Consider the following 25,299-nt stretch of genomic DNA (forward strand, 5'->3'; position numbering starts at 1 on the left):
AGGGTGGGCATTGGATGGGGGACACGTTGTACACACATAAGTTTGTGATTACTGGGGAATGTTTTCAAGTTATGTGTCTTTCAGTCTGCCCTGCGATGGGGAGAGATGGCTGATCGTTCATGTGTTGAAGGTGTTACCTAGGATTTTCTGGTATGCCTACCCTCCCTCTAACCCCAGGTTGCAGCTGCACTTAGAGAACCATGATTGGGAAGGTGATTAGGGCTGACAAGCTGTCCCACCTGCAGTCTCTCTGGGCTCGTGGTTCCAGGGAGCCAGGGGGCCATTTTCAGCATTTCAAAAGGCTTAATAGAAACTGTACATTTACCCAGGATGAAGACACAAAGGTACCCAAACCATCAAGTTTTCCTTTGTTTGGAATTGTGTCAACTCTCTATGGGTTCATGCTGATTCCAAGTTCTGATTGGCTGTGGATGACACAATAGGAATTTCTGAGATAGGATTGGTCTAATTCTAGACACTGTTACCAGAGCCAGTATCAGGTCTCACTCCCCAAACTGAATGTACTGAGTATCTTTAGACTGGGATTGACCTTGAATGTGAGTGCCCTTGATTATCAAAATTAAGCAGCTCATTGTTTCTTGCTTACTTAGCTATGCTTATCATCATCACACCTGTGGCAATGATTTGATTTCATAAAGTTATATACCCTTAATAAATATGGATTGTTGATTAAAATCTGGATCAGTGTTGAAATGGAAAAAAGTAAACAGCATTAATCAATTACTGATAAACATTGGTGGTTAGAATCTTGCAAAACACATGGCCAGCATGGGGAGGGGACAAAAAATAGGGGGCTGGTGAAAGTCCAGGTCACATCCAGTGCCCTCATTTTAAAAAATCATCCTTTTAACTAGCTTTGGACTAAAAGCGAAGATGACCCTTTTCACTGTGAAACACCTTCTAGACACTGTAGCCTCCTAGGATCCTATCGATTGAGCAGACTTTTTCTTAGTTGTGTTCAATGTGTGCATATCATCCCAAATTCTGCTTTTTCATTTTGTATTACAGTGTATGTTGTTGGAACTGCTGGGTAGGTTCTAACTGTCAATCTTTTTTGGTTAGCAGCTGAGCACTTCACCATTGTACCATGAGGACTCCTTTACAATGTATCCAGACCTGTTGCTATCAAGTCGATTCCGATTCATAGCAACTCTATAGGACAGAGTAGAACTGCCCCATAGAGTTTCAGAGGAGCAGCTGGTAGATTCAAACTGCCCACCTTTTGGTTAACAGCCAAGGTCTTAACCACTGTACCACCAGGGCTCCTTCCAATGTATAGATCCTTCCATATTTCTTCATTGTCCTCATGTTCTCCATTCTCAGTAGTCAGGGTTGCCTGAAATACACCTGAGACAGGCTAGGGTGAAGTCAGATAGCTCAGGATAATCTAGTTCTGGTGACTAGATAAAGATGGAGACAAGCTGTTCATGTGGGATCCTAACATGACCTGTGAGTCCACCAGGTCAAGTCAGTACAGATAAAAAAGATGTGCTTGCTGCCTGCTGCTGATGCCGATAATAATAATCACTTACATATGGTATGTGTTATTTAGTTATCCCAGCAACCTCTATGAGGTAGGTGTTGTTATCCCCATTTTATGTATGAGGAAGAAGAGACTCTTTGAAGTAACTTGGCTGAGGTTGATAAGTGGTGGAGCTGGGATCTGAAGCTAGGTTTGTATTATGCCAGAGTTCGAGTCCTTAACCAGGTGTTCTGTACAGGAGTGTTGTTTGATAGGGCCCAATCAATTCCCAGCTGACTTTAGAAAGGTAGTCACCCTCTACCTTAATCTTCCAACAAACAAATCTATTAATATATATTAAAGTTACAGAGGCTTAATATTAAAACAGAATAAACCCTACAGGCAAGCAGAAAAAAGCTCCTGAGAATTTCCTGTTCACATTAGGAATTAGTCTTCCTAAGGACAGAGTGGCGTGAATGGCCAGTCCACATTCCATCTTTCCTTTGGTTCCATCCCTTAGTCTGCCTGGAAGTATTGTAAACTTGAATGAGCACAATTACATGGGGTAACCTGAGCATGCAGAGTACTTTGTGGGAGGCTCAAGAAGAGATTCTAAGGGGTAATTTTGCCTGTAGATGGTTGCTTTTCGCCGTGACCTTGGAGCCGAACCACTACTGGGGAGTGGCCACAAAATACCTCTATATATCAGTTAGAAGTTATCTGTATGTCCTGCTCCATTTTCTTGGCAGGTTTTAAATTTGCCCATATTCACCCTGATGCCTTCCTCCATCGTGATGCTCGGAAGTCATTGAAATAGCCCCTCATAGCTGAGTTTAGCCCTTCACCTGTTCCCAGAACACTTCTCATGCCCAGAGGCTTTGTGGCCACTCTCCTGCATGGAACCAGCTCCCAGAAAGCTGCTTCTTTGACTGCTACCTGGCCTCTCTATGTGTCTGGGGGCAGTCAGGTCCAATTCCTCCATGCTTTTCCAAGGTCTCATTTCTGTTGAAGGTGAAAATTTCACACATGAATCAAAGCAGACTTATCCTTGGATTGGATTGAGGTTCAGACCTCAGAAGTCTGGTTGGGGCAAATGGGCAAAAAGTGTCTGGGTTTTACCCTGTGGGACTGGTTTCCCTTCCTATAGAATTGTCTTTTTCTGTATAGGCAGGGGCCCTGATTCGAGGGTCTTGGTATTATCTGAACTCAGAATGTGTTTTTCTTTCAAATTATGTTGTAAGTAGTGGTTCTGTGTAGTTGACAGGGTATATTAGTACCACAGCAAAGTTATATTGTGGATTATATAAGTTTTGTGGGTCTAGGAACCTATTTTCCATTTATCATATTTCACTAGATAAATGGATTATGAGTTTCAAACAGCTGACTTACAGGTGAACTTTTAGAACTCAGTCTACTCGTGGTTGGGGGTTCACTTGTGATGACTTGTATGGTATACCAAACCAAAACCAAACCTGTTGCCATTGAGTCGATTCCAACTCATGGTGACTCTATTGAACAGAGTAGAACTGCCCCATAGGGTTTCCAGGGAGCACCTGATGGATTTGAACTGCCAGCCTTTTGGTTAGCAGCTATAGCTCTTAACCACTATACCACCAGGGTTTCCGTGTGGTATACATAAAAAATAAATTTTATTTATTTATGTACTAATAAATGTTGAATTTGTTCCAGGAGGAAGGCCTGGGGCCCGGTTCCAAGTGTCACTGGCCTCATGGAGGATGTTAGGACTTGGCAAGGCAGAGGAGGACAGGGAGGTGTAGGGAGCGGCAAGAACAGAGGTGGAAAGAGGATGGTTTTTGCACGAGGCAGCAGCTTATCAGACCCACCCAGAATGTTGGGAACATGTTGGAGAGTAATTGAAAATAACGTCAAGGAAAGAGAGCGTCTGGATGTTGTTGAGCCGTGAAAGCCAAGGAGATTTAGATGAGACACAAGAACGTGATAGGTTTCTGAGCAAAAGAGTGACAGGATGAGAGTAGTATTTAAAGAAGGTTGGCCTGGCAGCAGGAGCTGCGGTAGCAGTGGTTAGAGCAATCAACTATTAATTGAAAGGCTAGCAGTTCGAAACCACCAGCAGCTACACTGGAGAAAGACGCGGCAGTCTGTTTCCATAGAGACTTATAGCCTTGGAAACCCTGTGGGGTTGCTATGAGTCGGAGTTGACTCTATGGCAATGGGTTTTTTTTTTTTTTTTTAGTTTGGCAGCAGAATGCCAGGTGGGCTGGAGCTTGAGGGGGTGGGGGGTGAAGCCAAAGGAAACTGTTGAGGTTTGAGAATGATGGAAGAACTCAGTCAACAGGATTTGGGGGACTACCGAGGTCTGGAGAATAAAGAAGAGATGGCCCCAAGATTTGGGGCCTTGTTAATAAGATGGAAAAACTCATCACTAAGTTTATATGGAAAGGAAAGAGACCCTGGATAAGTAGAGCACTACTGAAGAAGAATAAAATAGGAAGACTCGCACTACGTGACCTCAGAACCTACTACTATACAGCTACAGTAGTCAAAACAGCGTGGTGCTGGTACAATGACAGACACAATGACGAACAGAACACAGTTGAGAACACAGATGTAAACCCATCCACCTGCAGTCATCTGATCTTCGACAAAGGCCCAAAGCCCACTGAGTGGGGAAAGACAGTCTTTTTAACAAATGGTGCTAGCAAAACTGCATGTCCCTCCGTAAAAAAAAATGGACTAGGACCCATACCTCACACTGTACACAAAAACTAATTCAAAATGGATCAAAGACCTAAATATAAAGCCAAAAACTGTAAAGATCACAGAAGAGAAAATAGGGTCAACACTAGAGGCCCTAATACATGGCATAAACAAGATACAAACTATAACTAACAATACACAAACACCAGAAGATAACTGGGATCTTCTAAAAACCAAATACTTATGTTCATCAAAAGACTTCACCAAAAGGGTGAAAAGAGAGCCTATAGTCTGGGGAAAAAAATTTTGACTATGACAGATCTGATAAAGGTCTAATCTCTAAAATGTATAGTAAAATCCAACACCTCTACAACAAAAAGACAAACAATTCAATTAAAAAATGGGCAAAGGATGCGAACAGACATTTCACCAAAGAAGACATTCAGGCGGCTAACAGACACATGAGGAAATGCTTACGATCACTAGCCATTAGAGAACTGTAAATCAAAACTACGGTGAGATTCCATCTCACCCCAACATCACTGGCACGAATAAAAAAAAACAGAAAATAACAAATATTGGAGAGGCTGCGGGGAGATTAGAACACTTATATACGCTGCTAGTGGAAATGTAAAAACGATATGGCGCTTCCTTAAAAAGCTAGAAATAGAAATACCATATGACCCAGCTATCCCACTCCTAGGCATATATCGTAGAGAAATAAGAGCCGTCGCACAAATAGACATATGCACACCCATGTTCTTGCAGCACTATTCACAATAACAAAAAGATGGAAACAACCTGAGTGCCCATCAACAGGTGAATGGATAAACTGTGGTACATACACACAATGGAATACTGTGCAGCAGTGAAGAACAATGATGAATCTGTGGAACATCTCACAACATGGATTAATCTGGAGAGCATTATGCTCAGTGAAATAAGTCAACCACAAAAGGACAAATACTGTACAAGACCACTATTATAAAAACTTATGAGAAAGTTTACAAACAGACACAATCTTTAATGGTTACTAGGGAGGGGAGAGGTGTGGAGGGAACTAGACAATAGATAAGTGGTGACTTTGGTGAAGGGTAAGACAGTACACAATACTGGGGAAGTCAGCACAACTTGACCAAGGCAAGGTCATGGAAGCTTCATAGATACATTCAGACTCCCTGAGGGGGAAAATTACTGGGCCAAGGGCTGGGGACCATGGTCTCAGGGGACATCTAGCTCAATGAGCATAACATAGTTTATAAAGAAAATGTTCTACATCCTACTTTGGTGAGTAGCATCTGGGGCCTTAAAAGCTTGTGAGTGGCCATCTAAGATACTCTACTCATCTCATCCCATCTGGAGCAAGGGAGAATGAAGAAAACCAAAGACACAAGGGAAAGATTAGTCCAAAGGACTAATAGACCACAACTACCACAGCCTCCACTAGACTGAATCTAGCACATCTAAATGGTGCCCAGCTACCACCACCAACTGTACTGACAGGGATCATAATAGAGGGTCCCAGACAGAGCTGGAGAAAAATGTGGAACAAAATTCTAATTCACTAAAAAAGACCAGATGTACTGGTCTGTCAGAGACTGGAGAAACCCAAAAGTATGCCCCCGGAGACCCTTTTAACTCAGTAGTTAAGTCACTCCTGAGGTTCACCCTTCAGCCAACGATTAGACGGTCCCATAAAACAAAATGCGACTAAATGGGCACACCAGCCCAGGAGCAAGAACGAGAAGGCAGGAGGGGACAGGAAAGCTGGTAATGGGGAACCCAAGGTTGAGAAGGGGAGAGTGTTGACACGTTGTGGGTTTGGCAACTGATGCCACAAAACAATGCGTATGTTAATTGTTTAATGAGAAACTAATTTGCTCTATAAACCTTCATCTAAAGTACCAAAAAAAAAAAAAAAGATTTGGGACCTTGGTGGTTGGAAGAACAGTGAGTTCCACTGACAGATGAGAGTGAGTCAGTCAGAGTGGCCCGGAATGTGGGGACAGATGAGTCCATTGGGTTTAGAATTAGGCCTGTTTGGACTTGGGTAGGGTCTGTGTGTGGTTGGGGAATAGAAAGGAGTGGATAGAATTTCTGATGTTGAAAAAAAAAAAAAACCAGTGCTGTTGAGTCGATTCCGACTCTGATGTTGAAGGGGCAGGAATAGTGATGGGTGAATATAGTTGGAAATGGGTGATGAGATGGCAACTCCTACGACCTCCTCAGTGAATTAGGGTCAAGACCATGTTCTTAGAGGGAGAACATTGGAGGCCTGTGTGAGACAAGGCCTGAAATCATATACAAGTGGGGAATCTGACCAGGAAATCTGTGAGATAATTCAGGAATTTGAAGAAAACAGCAAGGGTGGATGTTGAATGACATAGACCAGGTCTGCATGCTGCACCTACATTCTAGCTAAGCTCTGCAGTGCCCACCTCCCCACCTCCCCACCCCTTCCTTCCCTACCTTCCCACATCTCCCCACTCCTTACCCTCCCACTCGAGTGGGGTGGAGATCCCTGGCAGTGGAGTGACTCAGGGCAGGGACTGCCTGCATCTCATCGTGAGCAGTAGACAGCAGTGCTTATTATTTATAGAGTCTGGCATACAATGGTGATATGATCTATGTTATGGGTTGAATTGTGTCCCCAAAAAGATGTGTGTTTGTTTGTTTTTGATATTTTATTTTATTTCTGGTGAAAATCTACACAGGGATTTAGGTTCTCATTTATGAATTTCTGTACATATTGTTCAGTGACATTGGTTACATTCTTCACAATATATCAGCATTCTTGTTATTTCCATTTTGATTGTTCTGTTTCCATTAATCCAGCTTCCCTGTCCCCTTTGCCTTCTCATCTTTGGTCTAGGGTAAATGTTAACCATGTGGTTTCATCTAGACAATTATTTTGAGGAGCACAACACTCACTGGTGATATTATTCATTTTATGGGCCCATGTGTCATTTGGCTGAAAGGTGACCTTTGGGGGTGGTTTGAGTTCCAAGTTTAAAGAGTATCTCAGGGAAATAGTCTTGATCGTTCATCTAGTCTCTACTGGTCCAGTAAGTCTGGCCTTTTTTTTTTTTTTTTTAGAAATTTGAGTTTTTTTCTAGCCATTCTACCCGGGATCATCTATTGAGTTCATGGTAAGATTGGTTGGTAGTGGTAGCTGGGCACCATCTAGTTCTTCTGGTCTCAAGGTAAAGGTGATGTGGTTGTTCATGTACTGTTGGTTCTGTAGACTAGTTTCTTCTTTGAGTCTTTGGTTTCCTTCTTTCTCTTTAGCTCAGGTTGAGTAGAGACCAATAGTTTGTATCTTAGATGGCCACTTGCAAACTCCAAAAATACTGTTTTAAATCCTCACCTCTGTGCCTGTGGTTATAATCCCATTTGAGAATGGGTTGTCTTTATTATGTTAATGAGGGAGGATTAGTGCAGGGTGTATTTTGAGTCAATCTCTTTTGAGATATAATAGAGATTAAACAAGGGAGCAGAGCAGAGATGGGGGAAGAGAGATACCAAGCCACATGTAGATTGCCCAGGAGCAGAAGGAAGTTCAGAAGAGACAAGGACCTTCCTCTAGAGCCAACAGAGAAAGAGAACCTTCCCCTGAAGCTGGCACCCTAAATTCAGACTTCTGGCCTCCTAAACTGTGAGAAAATAAATTTCTGTTTGTTAAAGCCACCCATCTGTGGTATTTTTGTTATAGCAGTCCTAGATAACTAAGACAGTCTGAAAGTAGCTCTTAAAAACTAAGCCAATACATGAGAAAATGCTCTCGATCATTAGCCATTAGAGAAATGCAAATTAAAACTACAATGAGATTCCATCTCACTCCAACAAGGCTGGCATTAATCCAAAAAACACAAAATAATAAATGTTGGAGAGGCTGCGGAGAGATTGGAACTCTTATACACTGCTGGTGGGAGTGTAAAATGGTACAACCACTTTGGAAATCTATCTGGCGTTTTCTTAAAAAGTTAGAAATAGAACTACCATACAACCCAGAAATCCCACTCCTCGGAATATACCCTAGAGAAATAAGAGCCTTTACACGAGAGCCTTTACACGAACAGATATATGCACACCCATGTTTATTGCAGCTCTGTTTACAATAGCAAAAAGCTGGAAGCAACCAAGGTGTCCATCAACGGATGAATGGTTAAATAAATTGTGGTGTATTCACACAGTGGAATACTACGCATTGGTAAAGAACAGTGACGAGTCTGTGAAACATTCCATAACATGGAGGAACCTGGAAGGCATTATGCTGAGTGAAATCAGTCAGATGCAAAAGGACAAATATTGTATAAGACCACTATTATAAGATCTTGAGAAATAGTATAAACTGAGAAGAACACATACTTTTGTGGTTATGAGGGGGGAGGGAGGGAGGGTGGGAGAGGGTTATTTACTGATTAGATAGTAGATAAGAACTGCTTTAGGTGAAGGGAAGGACAATACTCAATACAGGGAAGGTCAGCTCAACTGGACTGGACCAAAAGCAGTTTCCAGGATAAACTGAATGCTTCAAAGGTCAGCGGAGCAAGAGCGGGGGTTTGGGGACTATGGCTTAAGGGGACTTCTAAGTCAATTGGCAAAATAATTCTATTATGAAAACATTCTGCATCCCACTTTGAAATGTGGCGTCTGGGGTCTTAAATGCTACCAAGGGGCCATCTAAGATGCATCAATGAGTCTCAACCCACCTGGATCAAAGGAGAATGAAGAACACCAAGGTCACACGATAACTATGAGCCCAAGAGACAGAAAGGGCCTCATGAACCAGAGACTTACATCATCCTGAGACCAGAAGAACTAGATGGTGCCCAGCCACAACCAATGACTGCCCTGACAGGGAACACAACAGAGAACCCCTGAGGGAGCAGGAGATCAGTGGGATGCAGACCCCAAATTCTCATAAAAAGACCAGACTTAATGGTCTGACTGAGACTAGAGAAATCCCGGCGGTCATGGTCCCCAAACCTTCTGTTGGCCCAGGACAGGAACCATTCCCGAAGACAACTCATCAGACATGGAATGGACTGGACAATGGGTTGGAGAGAGATGCTGACGAAGAGTGAGCTACTTGTATCAGGTGGACCCTTGAGATTGTGTTGGCATCTCGTGTCTGGAGGGGAGATAGGAGGGTAGAGAGGGTTAGAAACTGGCAGAATTGTCACGAAAGGAGAGACTGGAAGGAGGGAGCGGGCTGACTCATTAGGGGGAGAGTAAGTGGGAGTATGGAGTAAGGTGTATATAAGCTTGTATGTGACAGACTGACTTGATTTGTAAACTTTCACTTAAAGCACAATAAAAATTATTAAAAAAAATAATAATAAATAAGCCAGCCCTTCTCTTCCCTTACCCTCCTCCCCATTGTTTTAAAAAAGCAGGCAGAGTAGGAGGAAGTACACTTTCTAGGAGAGGGCACTGAGTGGTGGTCCCTATAAGGATAAGGGCTCCTGTAGGGCCCAGCAGTTACTGAGTGAGGGTGGTGGAATGTGGGTGAAGCTGAAAGGTTGTGCTTGGAGCGATATTTGTGCAGAGTAAGAATGAATGAAGCATTGAATGGCGAACCAGATGTGAGTTCTGCCCTTTTGCCGGCCAGAGCAGGGGCCACCTGGGCAGGAGTTACTTTCTGTTCAGTTTGGCAGTGGGCGGGGCAGGGCTGAGGGATGCTTGAGGAAGTGAGATTGATGCCCATCTTCTGTTGCCACAGCACACCCAGGTTGTAAGTATCTGCATCTGATTCCTAGCTGCCTTGGGTACACTCTGCCCAGAATTCAGGGATGTTTATACAGCTGGGCAAAACAAGACAAGGACAGTCTAGAAGTATCTGTCTCCACATTATTTGAAAAATATTTAGACTTAATTGCTGTAGGCACGTTTAGTCAGTTCAAGTGTACCCTGGTTTCCTTTGCTTGACTTTTGCAGTTGCCAAGAGTTTCTCTGCTGAAAATGGGAAAGTAGAACTCTGAAGTATGTTCTGTTCCATGGGAATTGAATCATAGAATCAAAGACTTGTAGAATTTAGAGCTTCTGGAAAGCTCCTTGAAGGTGACGGAGGAAGGTCCCCTCAGTTTACAGTGGAAGAACCCACGGCCCAGGGAGGTGAAGGGTGAGGTCCATCACTGTCATCTGAGGGTCCTGGTCCTCTGAGGAGCTTCTGCCCCTGCGGTCCCATGGCCCTGCCTGGTATGCATTTTCAGTGTTTGATGCCACTACCAACTGAAGAGTTGTCAGAATCTCACGCTTGGGTGGAGTTTTGGGGCATGGCCACCTCATCACTGGGCTGCACTTGACTCAGGTGCTTTCCTGGCACGCCCCACAACGGTGGGAGGGAGGGGGACGGTGGGAGATGTTCCCTCAAGGTGCATAGAGGCAAGCAGCTCTCCTCAGAGGGAACCACAGCGAGGCCACTCTGACCCACCTGCCAGGCGAGGCCTGTTTGCTCTGCCGGTTTCTGGGCTTCCTGGTTTACACTTTTTCCCCACACCGTTGCGTTCTTTACTTTTTTTTTCCTCTCTTTTTCTGAGAAGCAGTTGAGAACAGGGCTGGAGACACTTAAAATAGAGAATTTTAATCCAGACTTTTTATGTTCATTAAGTTGGTGTTATTTGGAAAGCCTTGAGAATAATTTTCTTTTCGAAATGTCTACTGGGGCTTCTAGAGGTGAGTTCTATTTTATTTTTTAAAGCTCAGGGCAGCCTGTGAGAGGAGATCTTGTGCTTGTTGGTGTGGAGCCCCTGGGTTTGTGTGATGTCTTGGCTGTCCTTTGAGGAGTGGCCACTGACCTGTGTTCCAAGGGACAGGTTCAGGGCTGGCCTGAGCCTGGCTAGTTCTGTTCCACCCAAGGCAGGCCCTGGTGCCCTGCAGTCTGCCTTCATCTCTCCAGTGTGGCTCCAGTGGTCAGTTGTCTTACTGTGGTTATGGTGTTTAATTTAGACAGTACATACTGTTAGGAGTACAGTTGGACAAATTGGCACTACCGTTACCTAAATTTTACCTATGCACCTTGTTTGACGCAGCAGCTCCACTTTTAGGACTGCATCCTGCAGATAGACTTGCCCTGTGCCCAAGATTATAATAGAAAGCTTTTCAAGGCAGCGTTGTGTCTATCAGTAAAGGGATGATTAAGTAGATGATGATATATCCATGCTATGTAGGAAAAAAGTGTGTGTCTTTGTGTGTATGTGCGCGTATCTGTCTGTCCACCTGTATATGTAGGCATATAGGAAGGCGTCCAAGAAATAATTAAGTGAAAACAAACCGCAAAGCAGTATTTATAGCCTGACCCCAATTAAGAAGAAAAACAAAAACAACTGTGTGCCTGTGTGTGTGTATTTATAAATGCATACAAAAGGAGATCTGGAAGGATACGTTCTAAATGGTTGATCTGTGGTGAGGAAAAAATTTCACTTTTTCCTCTGCATGCATCTGCTTTTGAAGTTTTTTACAATGAACATGAAATTACCCTATTTTTTTTTTATTGAAATGAAAATTTATACATGCTATTCGACCTTGTAATTTCACTTCTAGAAATATTTTCTAAGGAAGGAATCAGAGAGGCAGTTGAGGGTTTATGTGTATAGCATTATATGTGCAACATTGCAGCATTGTTTGTAACACCAGACAATTTGAAGCAATATCCCATGTTGAAATGGTTACATTATGGAACATCCATCTTATGTAAAAAAAAAAAAAAATTAGCTACTAAAAATCTTGTGTAAAAGGATCTTTATTGATTTGAGGGAAAGCTTACAGTAACAGTTAACATTTAGGGAGTGCCTGTTCTCAACCAGGAATTATGCCTAGTGCTTTGCATAAATTATTTGCATAAATTTCCTAGTCTTCCCTTGCCATTTCCATTTTACAGATGGAGAAACTGAGACTTGGGCTGGGTAAATAATTTGCCTGAGGTCAGACTGTTACCAAGGTGGTAGAGCTGAAGCCAAAATCCTCGCTAAGAACACATGCTAGATCACTGCATCATGGAAAAGCAGATTACATAACCACATGTATGGTAGGACCCCCGTTTCATAAAAGCTCTGTGTAATCTTTCCGTGCCTTAGTATTTGTGCGGGTGAAGTTTGTGTGTGGGTTGTTGGCGGCAATGGCCCACAAGTTGGCTCCTTGTCTTGGCGACCTTATTTATAACAACAGAAATGGTTTCATTGATTTCTTTTTTTCTTGGGAAGTTTGAACTTTTTGTCTGGTTATTGGCCATTTGAATTTTGGGGCAAATTTCCTATTGATGTACTCGGGAAGACTCTGTTGAAGATGCCTTCTTAAACTTGACCATTGGGAATGGGCCAGAAAGACTATAACCCTTCTAAGGGGAGGTTTTGCTTTGCCAGTTGAAAAGTGTTTTTCTTTCAGGGGTAAACTAGAAGTTCGATTTCTTAATTACCTGGAATTTACTTGACTTTAAAGTTTGACTTTAAAATTTCTGGCCTCAGGAATGTTTGGTAAAGGGTACACAGGACCTGTCTGTACTACTTTTGCAACTTGCTGTGAGTTTATAATTATTTCAAAAGAAAGTTAAAAAATGTAAGGAATGATAAAACTTTGGCTTCCTTCTGTTACTGTCTGTAACTGTGCTTGATAATTCTGATGGATAGAATCAACGAGGAAGGAGGGGCGGGGACAATAGATGATAACAGACCTAAAGCCAAACAATGGTTTAGGAGCACCACTTTTTTTTTTTTTTCTTTTAAATTTGGAAATAATTTCAAGCTTTCAAATAGTTGACAAAATAAAGACATATACCCTTTCCCAAGTTACCTATTGTTAACATTTTACCCCATGAGCATCAGCTTTTTGTAAGTGCTACTTTGTGGCCACAACCACTATCCTCTTACCACTCTCCATGTTTTCAGTACCACTGGCTCAGCCTGGTAGGTTCTTGGCATTCACTCACCGGTTTTCAAACTTCTCAAGAAGCTACAGTGGTTCTGTTTCCCAAGGTTTAAATATAAATTTAAACACTTAGCCTTTAAAAGGTTTTGAATGATTTATTTCCTGCCCCTAACCTCAAAAGGAGCTCTGGTGGCGCAGTGGTTAAGAGTTGGCTGCTAACTGAAAGGTCAGGGCTCAAACCCACCAGTTGCTCCTTGGCAGAAAGATGTGGCAGTCTGCTTCCCTAAAGATTCCAGCTTCGGAGACTGTCTGGGGCAGTTCTACTCTGTCCTACAGGGCCGCTAAGAGTTGGAATCAACTCAATGGCAACGGGTATGGGTTTTTGCCCCTAACCTCAGATGTTAGCATCATTCCCCCTACCCCAGTGTAGTCACTCAGCTGTAGCAAACCTAATGTGTTTAGCATCCCTCTCATGGGACTGCCTTGCTCCCAACTCGGTGCCTTTCCATGTGCTAGTTTTTCATATCTGCGATGTTCTGTTTTCCACATCCTCTTAAAAAAAAAAAATTATTCCTAGACTTCTTTACTGGTTAGCACCATCTGATTTGGGTATACTTGTCCTGAGTTTTCATTATTTATGCCATTATGATGCCCATCTGTTGTCTCCTTGACTTTCCCCTCGGTGGATGGCACCAGGCATTATCTTTTGTAAACCTCCACAGGCCTTGTATGGTTGTGCAAGGGCATGACCTAGTTTTGAATGAGTTACTGTAAGTTGAATTTTATTATTAGAACCATCTAGCAAATCTATAAAGCAAAATTCTAATCATATTGCTACTCTGAAACACCTTTTCCTTCCAGGGATATGCACTTTGCCCAGGTGGGTCTTCCTCATAGTGGCACGTCCATGCAGTGGCGAAGGGGGTGGACCTGATAGCTTATTAGTGGTGTAAACCCTGGGGCCCTTCTGGGTTGGAATAGACTTTGTAGCAAGTCTGGGAACCTAATAATTAATGGGAAAGGGGGTTCTGAGTTTCTAACAATCAAGGTGTAAGTGCTTTGTGAGGGTTGCCCCTGCTGGAAGTAAGAGCCTTTCCTTTTTTCCCCGCCTCCCTGCCTCCCTGCCTCCTGTCTTTCTCCCCCTCCCTCCCTTCTCTCCTTTGTTTTTCTCTGCTTTTCTTTCTTCCTTCTTCCTTCCTCCCTCCCTCCCTTCCTTACTCCCTTCCTAGTGAAACTAAAGCTGGAACTAGTTCATTATCTGCAATGTCAATATTGAGCTTTGTTTGTGAAGTGAAGTATTAACAGATTAGAATGGCTGCTGGCAGCTTTCAACTGCTTCACTGAGTTTAAATGAATCAAGGGTAGCTATTAAGAAGTACTCTAGGTTTTCAGGGTAAATCAGACTTTGACTAATGCTGCTTTTGACCAGATTCACTGTTTCCTCTGTAGCATCAAGGCTGAAAAAATGCAGTCTTACCTCCTCTTTAAGACCCCTTTTTACAAAATCAAATCCTCTCAAAAATGTGCAGATGTCAGGGCATCCTATGCAATAAAATGGAACTTGCTTTTTTTCCTCTGTCAAGAGAAGTTTTTGAGTTAAAGCTAATGACTGACACAGCCCAAGCTAGCAGATGGCACCAATACACATGCCCAAATACAAGCTTGTTCAGAGGCAGCAAACGTCTAACAGGCTGAATTTTACAGAGACAAAGAATTTTCATAATAACCTTAAAGAATTAGGAATGCTCCTGAGAAATGAGGCATATTCTAAACCAGGCTTGCCCCTCGAGGTGCTGCATTCCTGTTCTCCGTGGCTGGACACAAATTAAATGTTCAATCACAATCCTTTCTTCCTACCCTCCTAGGAGCTTCTCTTCTTCCTCCGAGACTTCCTCAAATCCAGTATATGGGTTAGAAAGAAAGAAAAGGAATATCACATGTCTCAGTGGCCACATTACCATTTATCTGCCCTAATGTGGAGGAAAAGGAGCACTGGTGGCACAGTGGTTAAGTGATCAGCTGCTAACTGAAAGGTCAGTGGTTCGAACCCACCACCCACTCCATGGGAGAAAGACGTGGCAATCTGCTTCCTTAAAGATTTACAGCCTTGGAAAACCCTATGGGGTAGTTCTGCTTTGTCCTGTAGGGTTACTATGAGTTGGAATCACTTGATGGCAGTGGGTTTTGTCTATTTTTGTAATGCAGGGGAGGATGATTAGTGAGTGACCTTGAAGGAAGTATGTTCTCCTTTTTTTGTGGATCTGATCATAGGACCCCAGAATTGGATTCCGTGGCACATGTTTCAAATATAGCTGGAGGTAGAAAGGATAGTTATGAGTAGACAACAAGCAAAAAGATTCAGAAAGAGTCTTACCTCTGAGTTAATAAATGTCAATATTGAATCTTGAAATAGCTCTTCATTTTTCATTACACAGTCTGATTTATTGTTGATAGATTTTTCATGGTCTAATTAATGATGATAGCCTTTTGAGTGACTTGAGGTAAAATAAGTCATTGATGTTTTGGTATTCTAACTGACCCCACTGTGGTGGATAGCCTCCTGGAGTTCTTAATAGGGAAGGCATTTGACTAGTGGCTTCCTTTGGGGCATTTGTTTATTATGGGTTCAAGCTAGACGGGAGCCATTGATTTGTTCTTGTTTTTAGACTGACTAACCTAATTGTTGTTGTTAGTTGCTGGCAAGTTGATTCCAATTCATGGCGACCCGCTGTGTGCAGAGTAGAACTGCTGCACAGGGTTTTCAAGGGTGTGACCTTTGAGAAGCAGATGACAGGCCTGGCTCCTGAGGTGCCGCTGGGTGGGTAGTAGCCCAGTAACCTTTTGGCTAGTAGTTCAGTGTTTAACCATTTCTGCCACCCAAGTCACTAGATAAACTAGAATCCTACATAAATGGTGGGGAGAGAAAACCTTATTAGAGGTTTTTTCAATCTTAGAGAGATGATGAAAGAAGAGACATAATAACTTTAACAAAGTACCGTGGTCAACACTTAAGACTCATGAGCAGAACAGTTTGAGACATTTTGCTTCCTGGAAACATATCTGGCTAAGTTTACGTTTCAGAGAACATCTGGCACTAAATAACATTCCCCCCAAAAAAGTATGGGAGCACAAATGTATTTGGAGCTATCATTACAGACCTTAATCATGCTTAGTGTAAACACTACAGAACAATACGAGCTTTTTGTATAGAATTGCTTTGGTTGGCAGGATAAGTAGTTCAAAGTATTAGATTATTTGGTTGTATAGTTTTGAAGGTTAATGTTTGATCCTGAAAAATAAACCATGTGTTTTCTTTGCTTGTTTCTCTAGCTCCTTAGGCACCTTTCCTTTTAACCTATTCCTTCCTGTATTCCCTTTCAGTAAGTAGTGTAAGGCTGTCTTTCCCATTTCACAGAGAGTGAGTCCTAGAGATCCTTGTAAATAGAGAAAGTATTTTTCCAGCACTTTGGACATTGGCTGTGGTGGTCCACAAAACACGTAATTCCCTCTTGAAGAATGCATCCTGATGACTTGAGGGAGAAAGATTCACACCTAGTTGAGACTGATTATCACCCTGTGTTGTCTCCCATTGCTGCGATATCAAATTCCTACATCTTGTTGTTGTTGTTAGGTGCTACGACCTATGGCAACCCCATGTGCAACAGAACAAAACACTGCCGGTCCTGTGCCATCCTCATAACTGCTGCTATGCTTGAGCCCATTGTTGCAGCCACTGTGTCAGTCCATCTCATTGAGGGTCTTCCTCTTTTTCGCTGACTCTCTACCAAGCGTGATTTCCGTCTCCAGGGACTGGTTCCTCCTAATAACATGTCCAAAGTATGTGAGACAAAGTCTCGCCATCCTCGCTTCTAAGGAGCACTCTGGCTGTACTTCTTCCCAGACAGATTTGGTCATTCTTCTGGCAGTCCCTGGTATAGTCAGTATTCTTCGCCAGTGCCATAACTGAAAGGCATCAATTCTTCTTTGGTCGTCGTTATTCATTGTTCAGCTTTCATATGCGTATGAGGTGATTGAAAATATGCTGGCTTGGGTCACCGGCACCTTAGTCCTTAAGGTGACATCTTTGCCTTTTAACACTTTAAAGAGATTTCTTGCAGCAGATTTGTGTAATGCAATGCATGTTTGATTTCTTGACAGCTGCTTCCATGGGTATTGATTGTGGATTCAAGTAACATGAAACCCTTGACAACTTCAGTATTTTCTGTTTATCATAATGTTGCATATTGGTCCAGTTATGAGGATTTTTGTTTTCTGTATATTGAGCGTAATCCATACTGAAGGCTGTGGTCTTTGATCTTCATCAGTAAGTGCTTCAAGGTCTCTTCACTTTCAATAAGCAAGGTTGTGTCATCTGCATAACGCAGTTTGTTAATGAGTCTTCCTCCAATACTGATGCCCTGTTCTTCATATAGTCCTTGCCTTTTTCACCTACTAGATGCCACCTACATTCAGTATCTCATGGTCCCTTCCTCCCATCATTCCAACCTCTGCCGTTACATTTCTTCCTCAGACTCTTGCCTCCTTGTTTCATTTTTTGAGGACCATTGTGATTGCATTGGGCCCACCCAGATAATCCATGATAACCTCCCCATCTCAAGATCCTTAATTTATTCACACCTGCAAAGTCCCTTGTCAGGTAAGGTGACATACTCACAGGTGTTGCAGGGGCGGTTACTAGTCTACCTGCCACACTCACTCACTGCTTCTGCCTGCCTTCACAGGAACTGGGCTCCTCATCTCTTAGGTGTTCTCACCATTCTCCCCAGTTTCCTTGACTTGAGTCAATTTGGACTCTTTCTCATGTTTTTTCTTTCAGTCTTCCATCTGGCCCAGTTTTTTTATTCTTTTCCACTTCTTTCCCATCTGCTGCTTTCTTTCCAGTGCCATGTCCAACCCTCCAGCTCAGGCATTTCTGACCTCAAGACCAAACTTCCAGGATATTCTTCAAACTGGTCTGCCTGTGTATATAATTCTCCCTGCAGGTATTTCAAACTCACCTTGAAGCTAGTATATGTACTTGTTTTTTGGTCTGTGCCTGATAATTCTGTTTTCTGAAATCTTTGTTTTCTCTCATCTTTTATTTCTGCTGGTTCTGTCTTATTTCCTTGGTAGAAAGGTGAAATGCTTGAGGACCCAGCTTGCTGTGGTGGGAGAAGAAGCCCGTGTCTAACTGGCACCCACCTCTGTCAGTGCTGTGGCTTTGGACAAACCACGTAATTTTCCTGAGTGACAGCCAGGCTCTCTAGCTTCTTGACATTGACTGGTGTGCAGGGCTGTGAGTGTGGGGAGGGTCTGGTCCTGCTGGCCCAGCGGCCAGCCATTGGGAGACAGGGAGGACGGGGCTTGGAGTGGTCCCCAGGAAGAGAAAGTGACTACTTGATGGGTGGTCTAGAACGCAAACCACGGACTCTGGTTCCAGTACACTCAGTTAGCTAGCAGTTTTGATGCTAGAAGTGGGCTTTGTTTAGTCTCATCCCTTCATTTTACAGATGAGCAAACAGAGACCCTGAGATTTCCTTGTATTTAAGAAGTAACGGGGTTAGTGATGCTCCAGTCGCACGTAGCATGTTTCAGTGAGAAACTAGGGACCATGGAGCCTGGCTTTGGTCAGTGTGGATTTGGGGGAGTTTACTATGAACCTCCAAAGCTGCTGCCTGGTGCCTTGGAGGAAGACAGTAATGATGGTGTCAGACTGCGGTGCTCTCAGCTTGGGCCCTGTTGGCTGACACAGACCTTGAGAGAATCCGGTCAGAGAGTTTAGCAAAGGTGCCTTTAACCAGCAAGTCAGAGGTCTGACTTTGTGGAAGAGGGTTGAGTAAGTAGGCCCTGGGTTGCCCTTGCATAAAAAGTCACTCAGTTCCCTGAACAGGTGCCAGCTCATTGCTCCCTGGGGCCTTGCCTCGTTTCCACCCTTTGTCCCTGGCCTGGGCCTGACTTTGCCCTGTGGATTCTCAGGCCATCCCACCCCCCACTACAGATGGACTGTTCCCCCAATGGGCCGGCTCGCACCGTTCAGTTTCAAAATCGAGCTCTTTGTGTTTGGACCTGTGACCAGTCACCTTCACTCCTAGCCACCACTCCCTGTGCAGCAGCCTCAGAGCAGCAGAGCCTTATGTGTCGTCTTTTATGTTGTTAAGGCATTTTAAATGAGGTATTCTTCAACCTACTGAGAATTATCAAGCACCGAGCTTTCTTTTTAAATTACCTCTATAATTTTCTTTTTAAATTATCCTTGTAAAACGAGGTGACAGTTAAATGAAAAACATGCGTTGTTCTTGGTATTTTTCTGTTTACTAAGCTTACAAACCTGTTGGCTTAAAGATAACAGGGGAGGAAGGATTGTTCCAGACCTGAAGCTGTGTCTTTTTAGTGTGTCACCAGCTCCTGGATTTGAATTGCTTTGTCTGGTCAATAGAGATCATTCCATTTTCCTGAATCCAGTGGGGATAGGATAGCCTGAGGGCATGAATGAGTGGACAAAATTCTAATGGACCATTTTTGTGTCCATTTTCCTGAATCCAGTGGGGATAGGATAGCCTGAGGGCATGAATGAGTGTGGACAAAATTCTAATGGACCATTTTTGTGGAAGCAATTTCTCTGAAATATTGATACTGAAAATGTATAGCTTTAGATTTGACCATGTTGTGGCTGGGCCCTTAAACCATAATTCTTGTCTTCATTGTGGGGATCTCGTGTTTCTGGTGATCCAGGACCCTTGTGTCTCCCCAGGTTTTAAGTTTTCTCTTCTTGATAGTGTAAGTTGTCAGCATTTTGAACATGAATATCTGGCACAAGACTTCAATGTAGGAGCGCTAAGTTAAAGGAACAAGCAAGCAACATAACGTTGATTGTCTATGGTAGATAACTTGTAAGTATATTATGTTGGGTTGTATATAACCTTCTGTAAACCTGCACATGTATGGTTGTAGATTTGGAAGGGAGTTTACACATGAACATTTTGAGACCCAGAGAGACCATGGCTTCCTCAGGGCCCCACAGGTCAGCTGGAAAAGGAGCAAGTACCCAAAGCTCTAGCTAGCTCCAGGTTCCAAAGTGAAGCTCTTCCTGCTTTCTCATGATGCCTCCCGTCTACTGGTGATCCACTGCTGCTTCCCAACGCCCACCCTCTGTTCTGGAGGTAGAGAATAGACCTACCACGTGGCTGAGTATACCATTCCCATGCTCATGTTCATGCCCCGTCCCCTCCCTCCTAATCGTGTTCGTTCTACCACAGCATACTCATCTGTCTGGAAGATCCTGCCTCCCATACTGGCCTTGCCCTCCTCAGAGTGCCTGAAGCCCACCCTATGTCTTAGCTCATTTGACTGGAATCTCTTTCCAGGTTGTGGTGTTAATATCCATCTAGTAGGGCTGGTCATGATGCCTGATCCCCAGTGACTGGGTCTTGAGTGAATAGTGAGAGATGTAATGTAGCAAATGCCAGTCACAAGGTGGGATTGCAGCCTGGTGTTTTGCTGTCCAACTTTTCAGGTGTCTGCTTTTCTGACTAGCTACTGAGCCCCAGAAGGATAGATGTGGCTTCCATGTCTCTCACCATAGCCCCTAGCAGAGCTCTCTGTGGCTGGTGGGTTACAGCATTGATACTTCATTTTCCTGCCACTTATATCTTGGGTTCAGTTTCAAATATGTTTGCTTTCTCCTGACTCCTCAGAACATGGGTCATGTCTTCACTGCTACCTAAATACTCTGGCCTTATAGCACCTACTGTTTGGAGGAATAAAGAAGCCAAAGGTTGTGGTCATTAGTTTACAGATTTTTCTTTCTACACTTACATACGTTGGTACCTATTTGCAATGGCAAGATTGTATGAGTGTTAGGGGGAGATGCAAGCCAAATAATTGTTAGGATTGCTGTGAAAGTTGCAGCAGGAGCAATATCCCCCTCCTGGGTTAGTGTTTTATAACCAGAAAACCACTGGTGAATTTTTTGTTCCAAGATCCTCAAAATCACCAGGATGCTACATCCTATCCTGTTGGGCGTCTGAAGTAATACTGGTAACGTCTATTGCACAGGTATTTTTAAGCCTTGAACTATAGAGTTGTTGTCAGAAACGAGCCAGTTAGAGGGGAGGAAACAATTGCTCAGATGTTGTGTAAGTAAGACAGATTGTACAGCATTTACAATATTGGCTTGTAGTTTGTTCATAAAAGAGACTACCTAACTGGAATTTATCTAGTGAAAATTAAGCCATTAAGCCTCCTGAAATGAGAAACAGTGGACATCTGCCAAGTAAAAGCATATTACCATATAAAAATGAGCTTCATCTGTGCTTTTATCTGCAAATGACAGTGTCTCCTATGGAGAAACCACTTTCTGACTTCTAGTTTTCTTGCATTTTTTGCAGAGCCTGAGCCCTTGTAAAGCTGGCAATGACAAGTCTGAATGGTAGCCATGCCGAAAAAACCACTGACATGCCAAAACCATCGATCCCCAAAGTGCACGTGCAGAGGTCTGTGTCCCGAGACACCATCGCCATTCACTTCTCGGCATCCGGGGAGGAGGAGGAGGAAGAAGAGGAGGAGCTCAGGGGATACCTTGAGGAGGAGCTAGATGACGAAAGCATCGTAACAGGGCTCGAAGCCAAGGAAGACCTCTATCTTGGCCATGACCCCAGTGACCCTGCTGCCTCTCTCATCCAGGCAGATGGATTGTCCGTGTCCCAGCTCCCTGCCATTTTACCTGTTTCCGAGAACACTGTAAAGCTGTTGGAGTCTCCTCCTCTGGCAGCCCGAGTATTAAGCACAGTGCCATTGGCTGTGTCCCCAGGGTCTTCTTCGTCAGGGCCCTTAGCTAGCTCTCCCAGTGTGTCATCCCTTTCTGAGCAGAAAACCAGTTCTTCCTCCCCATTGTCCTCTCCTTCCAAGTCTCCTGTCCTCTCATCTAGTGCCTCATCCTCCACCCTTTCCAGCACAAAACCCTTTATGAGCCTTGTGAAGTCCCTGTCGACAGAGGTGGAGCCAAAAGAATCCTCACACCCCCCAAGGCACAGGCACTTAATGAAGACATTAGTCAAGTCTCTGTCCACAGACACTTCCAGGCAGGAGTCAGATACTGTGTCCTATAAGCCACCTGACTCCAAACTGAATTTACACCTGTTCAAGCAGTTCACACAGCCACGAAACACAGGTGGAGACTCCAAAACTGCTCCCTCTTCCCCGCTGACTTCTCCCTCTGATACTCGTTCCTTTTTTAAAGTGCCCGAAATGGAGGCTAAAATTGAAGACACTAAACGACGCCTTTCAGAAGTCATCTATGAGCCTTTTCAGCTCCTTAGTAAAATTATAGGGGAAGAAAGTGGCAGCCATAGGCCCAAAGCCTTATCTTCAAGTGCTTCAGAACTCTCTACTCTGTCCAGTTTGAACGGTCACTTAGAAAGCAATAACTACAGCATCAAGGAAGAGGAGTGTGATTCTGAGGGTGACTGCTATGGAAGCGACCCCAACATCCCCAGAAGTGACCCCCCAAAGTCAGCTGAAGATCCCCCACGAGAGGTGGAACTGAAAAGTTCCCAGGTTAGCGGTCTGAAGGACTTAGGCCTGAAGACCGGTTCCCTAGTTCTTGAGAAATGTTCTTTGTCTGCCTTAGTGAGCAAAGAAGATGAAGAGTTTTGTGAACTGTACACTGAGGACTTTGATTTGGAAACAGAAGGGGAGGGTAAAGTTGATAAATCCTCAGATACCGCCCTTAAGCCAGAGGTACTGGTGGATGATGGTGTGGCTCTTGACAGTGACGATGAGGTGGACTCAGCTGAGCAGCACCAGGAATTACCAGTGAAGACCTTGGGCTTCTTTATAATGTGTGTCTACGTGTACCTCATCCTCCCCCTCCCCCATTATGTGAGTGGACTCTTTTTGGGCGTTGGCCTTGGATTCATGACTGCAGTTTGCATGATTTGGTTTTTTACACCACCAAGTGCTCCTAAATATCACAGGTTACATAAAAATCTACAACACTGGAACACAAGATCTCTGGATATTAAAGAACCTGAAATTCTAAAGGTAAGCCTTCTATGCATTAGTGCTTTCTTTCATATACAGCTTATTTAAGATCTAACTTAATTTTTTTAGGCTATTGTTAACAGGTGTTTGTACAAGCAGTGTGTTTAATCTTTGGAATGTCCTCATTCTCCAAGCACCCAAGAGACCAATCTGGTAAACTTCATTCTAATTCAAGTTTTACAAGTTCATCAAGAAGTTTTTCAAGGATTTCCATGGTTCTTGAGAGTTACACGTACATCCAGCTCCTAGTTCAGTCTCTCTCTAAATTAGGCAGGGATTTGCTTCTTGCCGAGGATGTTATGGCTGAGTCTTTTAGAGGGTAGTATTCTGGAGACCCTGGGGAAGAATTAAGTACTCCTGAAAATACAAGAGAAGGGAAGGAGGAAACGGAGGCAAATTAATGTCAGTGTTGGCCTCTGCTGGCACTCCTCTTTCCTCTTGCAGAGCGGGATGTGGGCTGTAGAAGGAGAGTTCACCTTTAAGTGCATGTCAGACGTCAAGCTTTGGGCCACCAAGAGTGGCCAAGTCCATTGTGTGCAGGAAGAACATATTAGAATCTCTCTCTCTCTCTTTTTTTTTTTTTTTTTTCATCTTTTGAAAAGCTTTGGGATTTCCCATAGAGCACAGTTCTACACTGGCACACAGGGTCACCATGAATCAGAATTGACTCACCAGCAACTAGTGGTTTTAGTTATTGTTTATTTTGAAAACAGTGGGTTGTACTTGCTTGACTATATGAAAAACGTAAGACTTCTTTCTGTGCTTGCGATCTGTTTAGAGGGTAACCTGCGATGCACATCACATTCTGGTTTAATGCTTATTCAACAATTAAACTGTTTTCTTTCTCTTCTTAAGAAAAAAAAAAAAAAGGTTCTGAGTTTTGTGTATGTTTTGTAATATACCCAATATGAAAATACAGTTGTAGTTATACACACATACACATACATAAACATTTCTGTGTCTTTATGCTTTTTACAGAAAGGATGTGGAATCAGGCAAGTTTAGAGACCACTGCTTTATTGAAGTTATTTGATTCAAAAATCATAATCACCTTTAAGAGTTGGATTCTTCCAGTTTTATAGATGCGGAGACTCAGACTTGGAGAGGTTGTCATTTGTCCAAGGTTTCGTGACAATTAAGTAGTGGAGGTGGGATTCGAAGCCCTGGGGTGCCCTCTTCCTGCTTTTTCCTTGACAGCTTTCTGTGCAAGGATATGTTTAGACCTGTCCAGAGAAGCTTACAACAGTTTTACAAAAGGGAGACCTTGGTTTACCTGGAGCAGTTTTGACCCTTAGTTATTGATTTTAACCTTTAGCTTTTCAAGTTTAAACCTTGTTTGATTTCTCTGTTAAATTAATAGCCACTTCCGTTTTAGTTTCTGTTTAAATAATGCTCTAAAAATGGCAATACAATCTCTCTCTATTGCAAAAAAAACAAGATGAAGAACTTTTTTAGGGTCCACAATACTGTTTGTAAAAAAATTTCATAAACTTTTTTCCTTATTCAAATGAAATACGTGGTCAATGCTTAGACAGCACAGGAAACCCAAAGAAAAAAAATTTTCCTTATCATACTAAAAATAACCTGTTGCTGTCGAGTCGATTCCGACTCATAGCGAACACTATAGGACAGAACTGCCCCATGGGGTTTCCAAGGAGCAGCTGGTGGATTCAAACTACTGACCTTTTGGTTAGCAGCTGAACTCTTAACGACCCATGCCATCGGGGCTCCCCTTATAATATTAAAAAAAAAACAACCATTGCTGTTGAATTATAATATTATATATATTATATATAACATTATATATTATAATATTAGTAGGAGGTAATTGCAGTTAATGTTTTGGTATATCTCCTAGTCTTTTTTTTTTTTTACATTTCTGCATGCGTGAGTATATGCATACATACACAGGCACACAAATGCATACTCACACTCTTTGTAATTTGATTTTAATAGGGTCATGTATTTTGTAGCCTTTCCGTTTAATTCTTTCTTTCACATGGCAATATGCTATGAGACTGTTTCCTTTTTAAGAGAAGCTGATGTTGAGTCTTGAGGATGTGACACACTTCGGCTTAGCATTAATATATGAAGTGGAGCAAAAGGGACTCATTCGCACTATTGCTAAGCTATCTTGATAGGGTGGTTCGGTGACTACCTGAGTTACATGCCCTCTAAGTAAGTTAGTGCTGATTTTAGCAAAGAAAAATGGTGCTCATTTTAACTCCAGT

The 25,299-nt window shown here is 43.0% G+C and overlaps 1 protein-coding gene across 5 annotated transcripts in view; it reads left to right on the forward strand.

The window, feature by feature from the left end:
* The window catches only part of TEX2 (testis expressed 2), a 126,561-nt gene that overhangs the window by 36,474 nt on the left and 64,788 nt on the right, over positions 1 to 25,299 (forward strand). For 4 of the 5 annotated variants that reach the window (XM_064270908.1, XM_064270912.1, XM_064270913.1 and 1 more), the window contains one exon: positions 21,415 to 23,068. In XM_064270908.1, coding sequence (XP_064126978.1) covers positions 21,440 to 23,068 — 1,629 coding nt within the window. In that variant the 5' untranslated portion in view covers positions 21,415 to 21,439. Of the gene's footprint in view, positions 1 to 14,872; positions 15,061 to 21,414; positions 23,069 to 25,299 lie in introns of those variants that run through there. The other variant, XM_064270911.1, reaches the window with a different exon arrangement.

This window comes from Loxodonta africana, chromosome 18 (genome assembly GCF_030014295.1).
Source record: "Loxodonta africana isolate mLoxAfr1 chromosome 18, mLoxAfr1.hap2, whole genome shotgun sequence".
Classification (NCBI taxonomy): domain Eukaryota; kingdom Metazoa; phylum Chordata; class Mammalia; order Proboscidea; family Elephantidae; genus Loxodonta; species Loxodonta africana.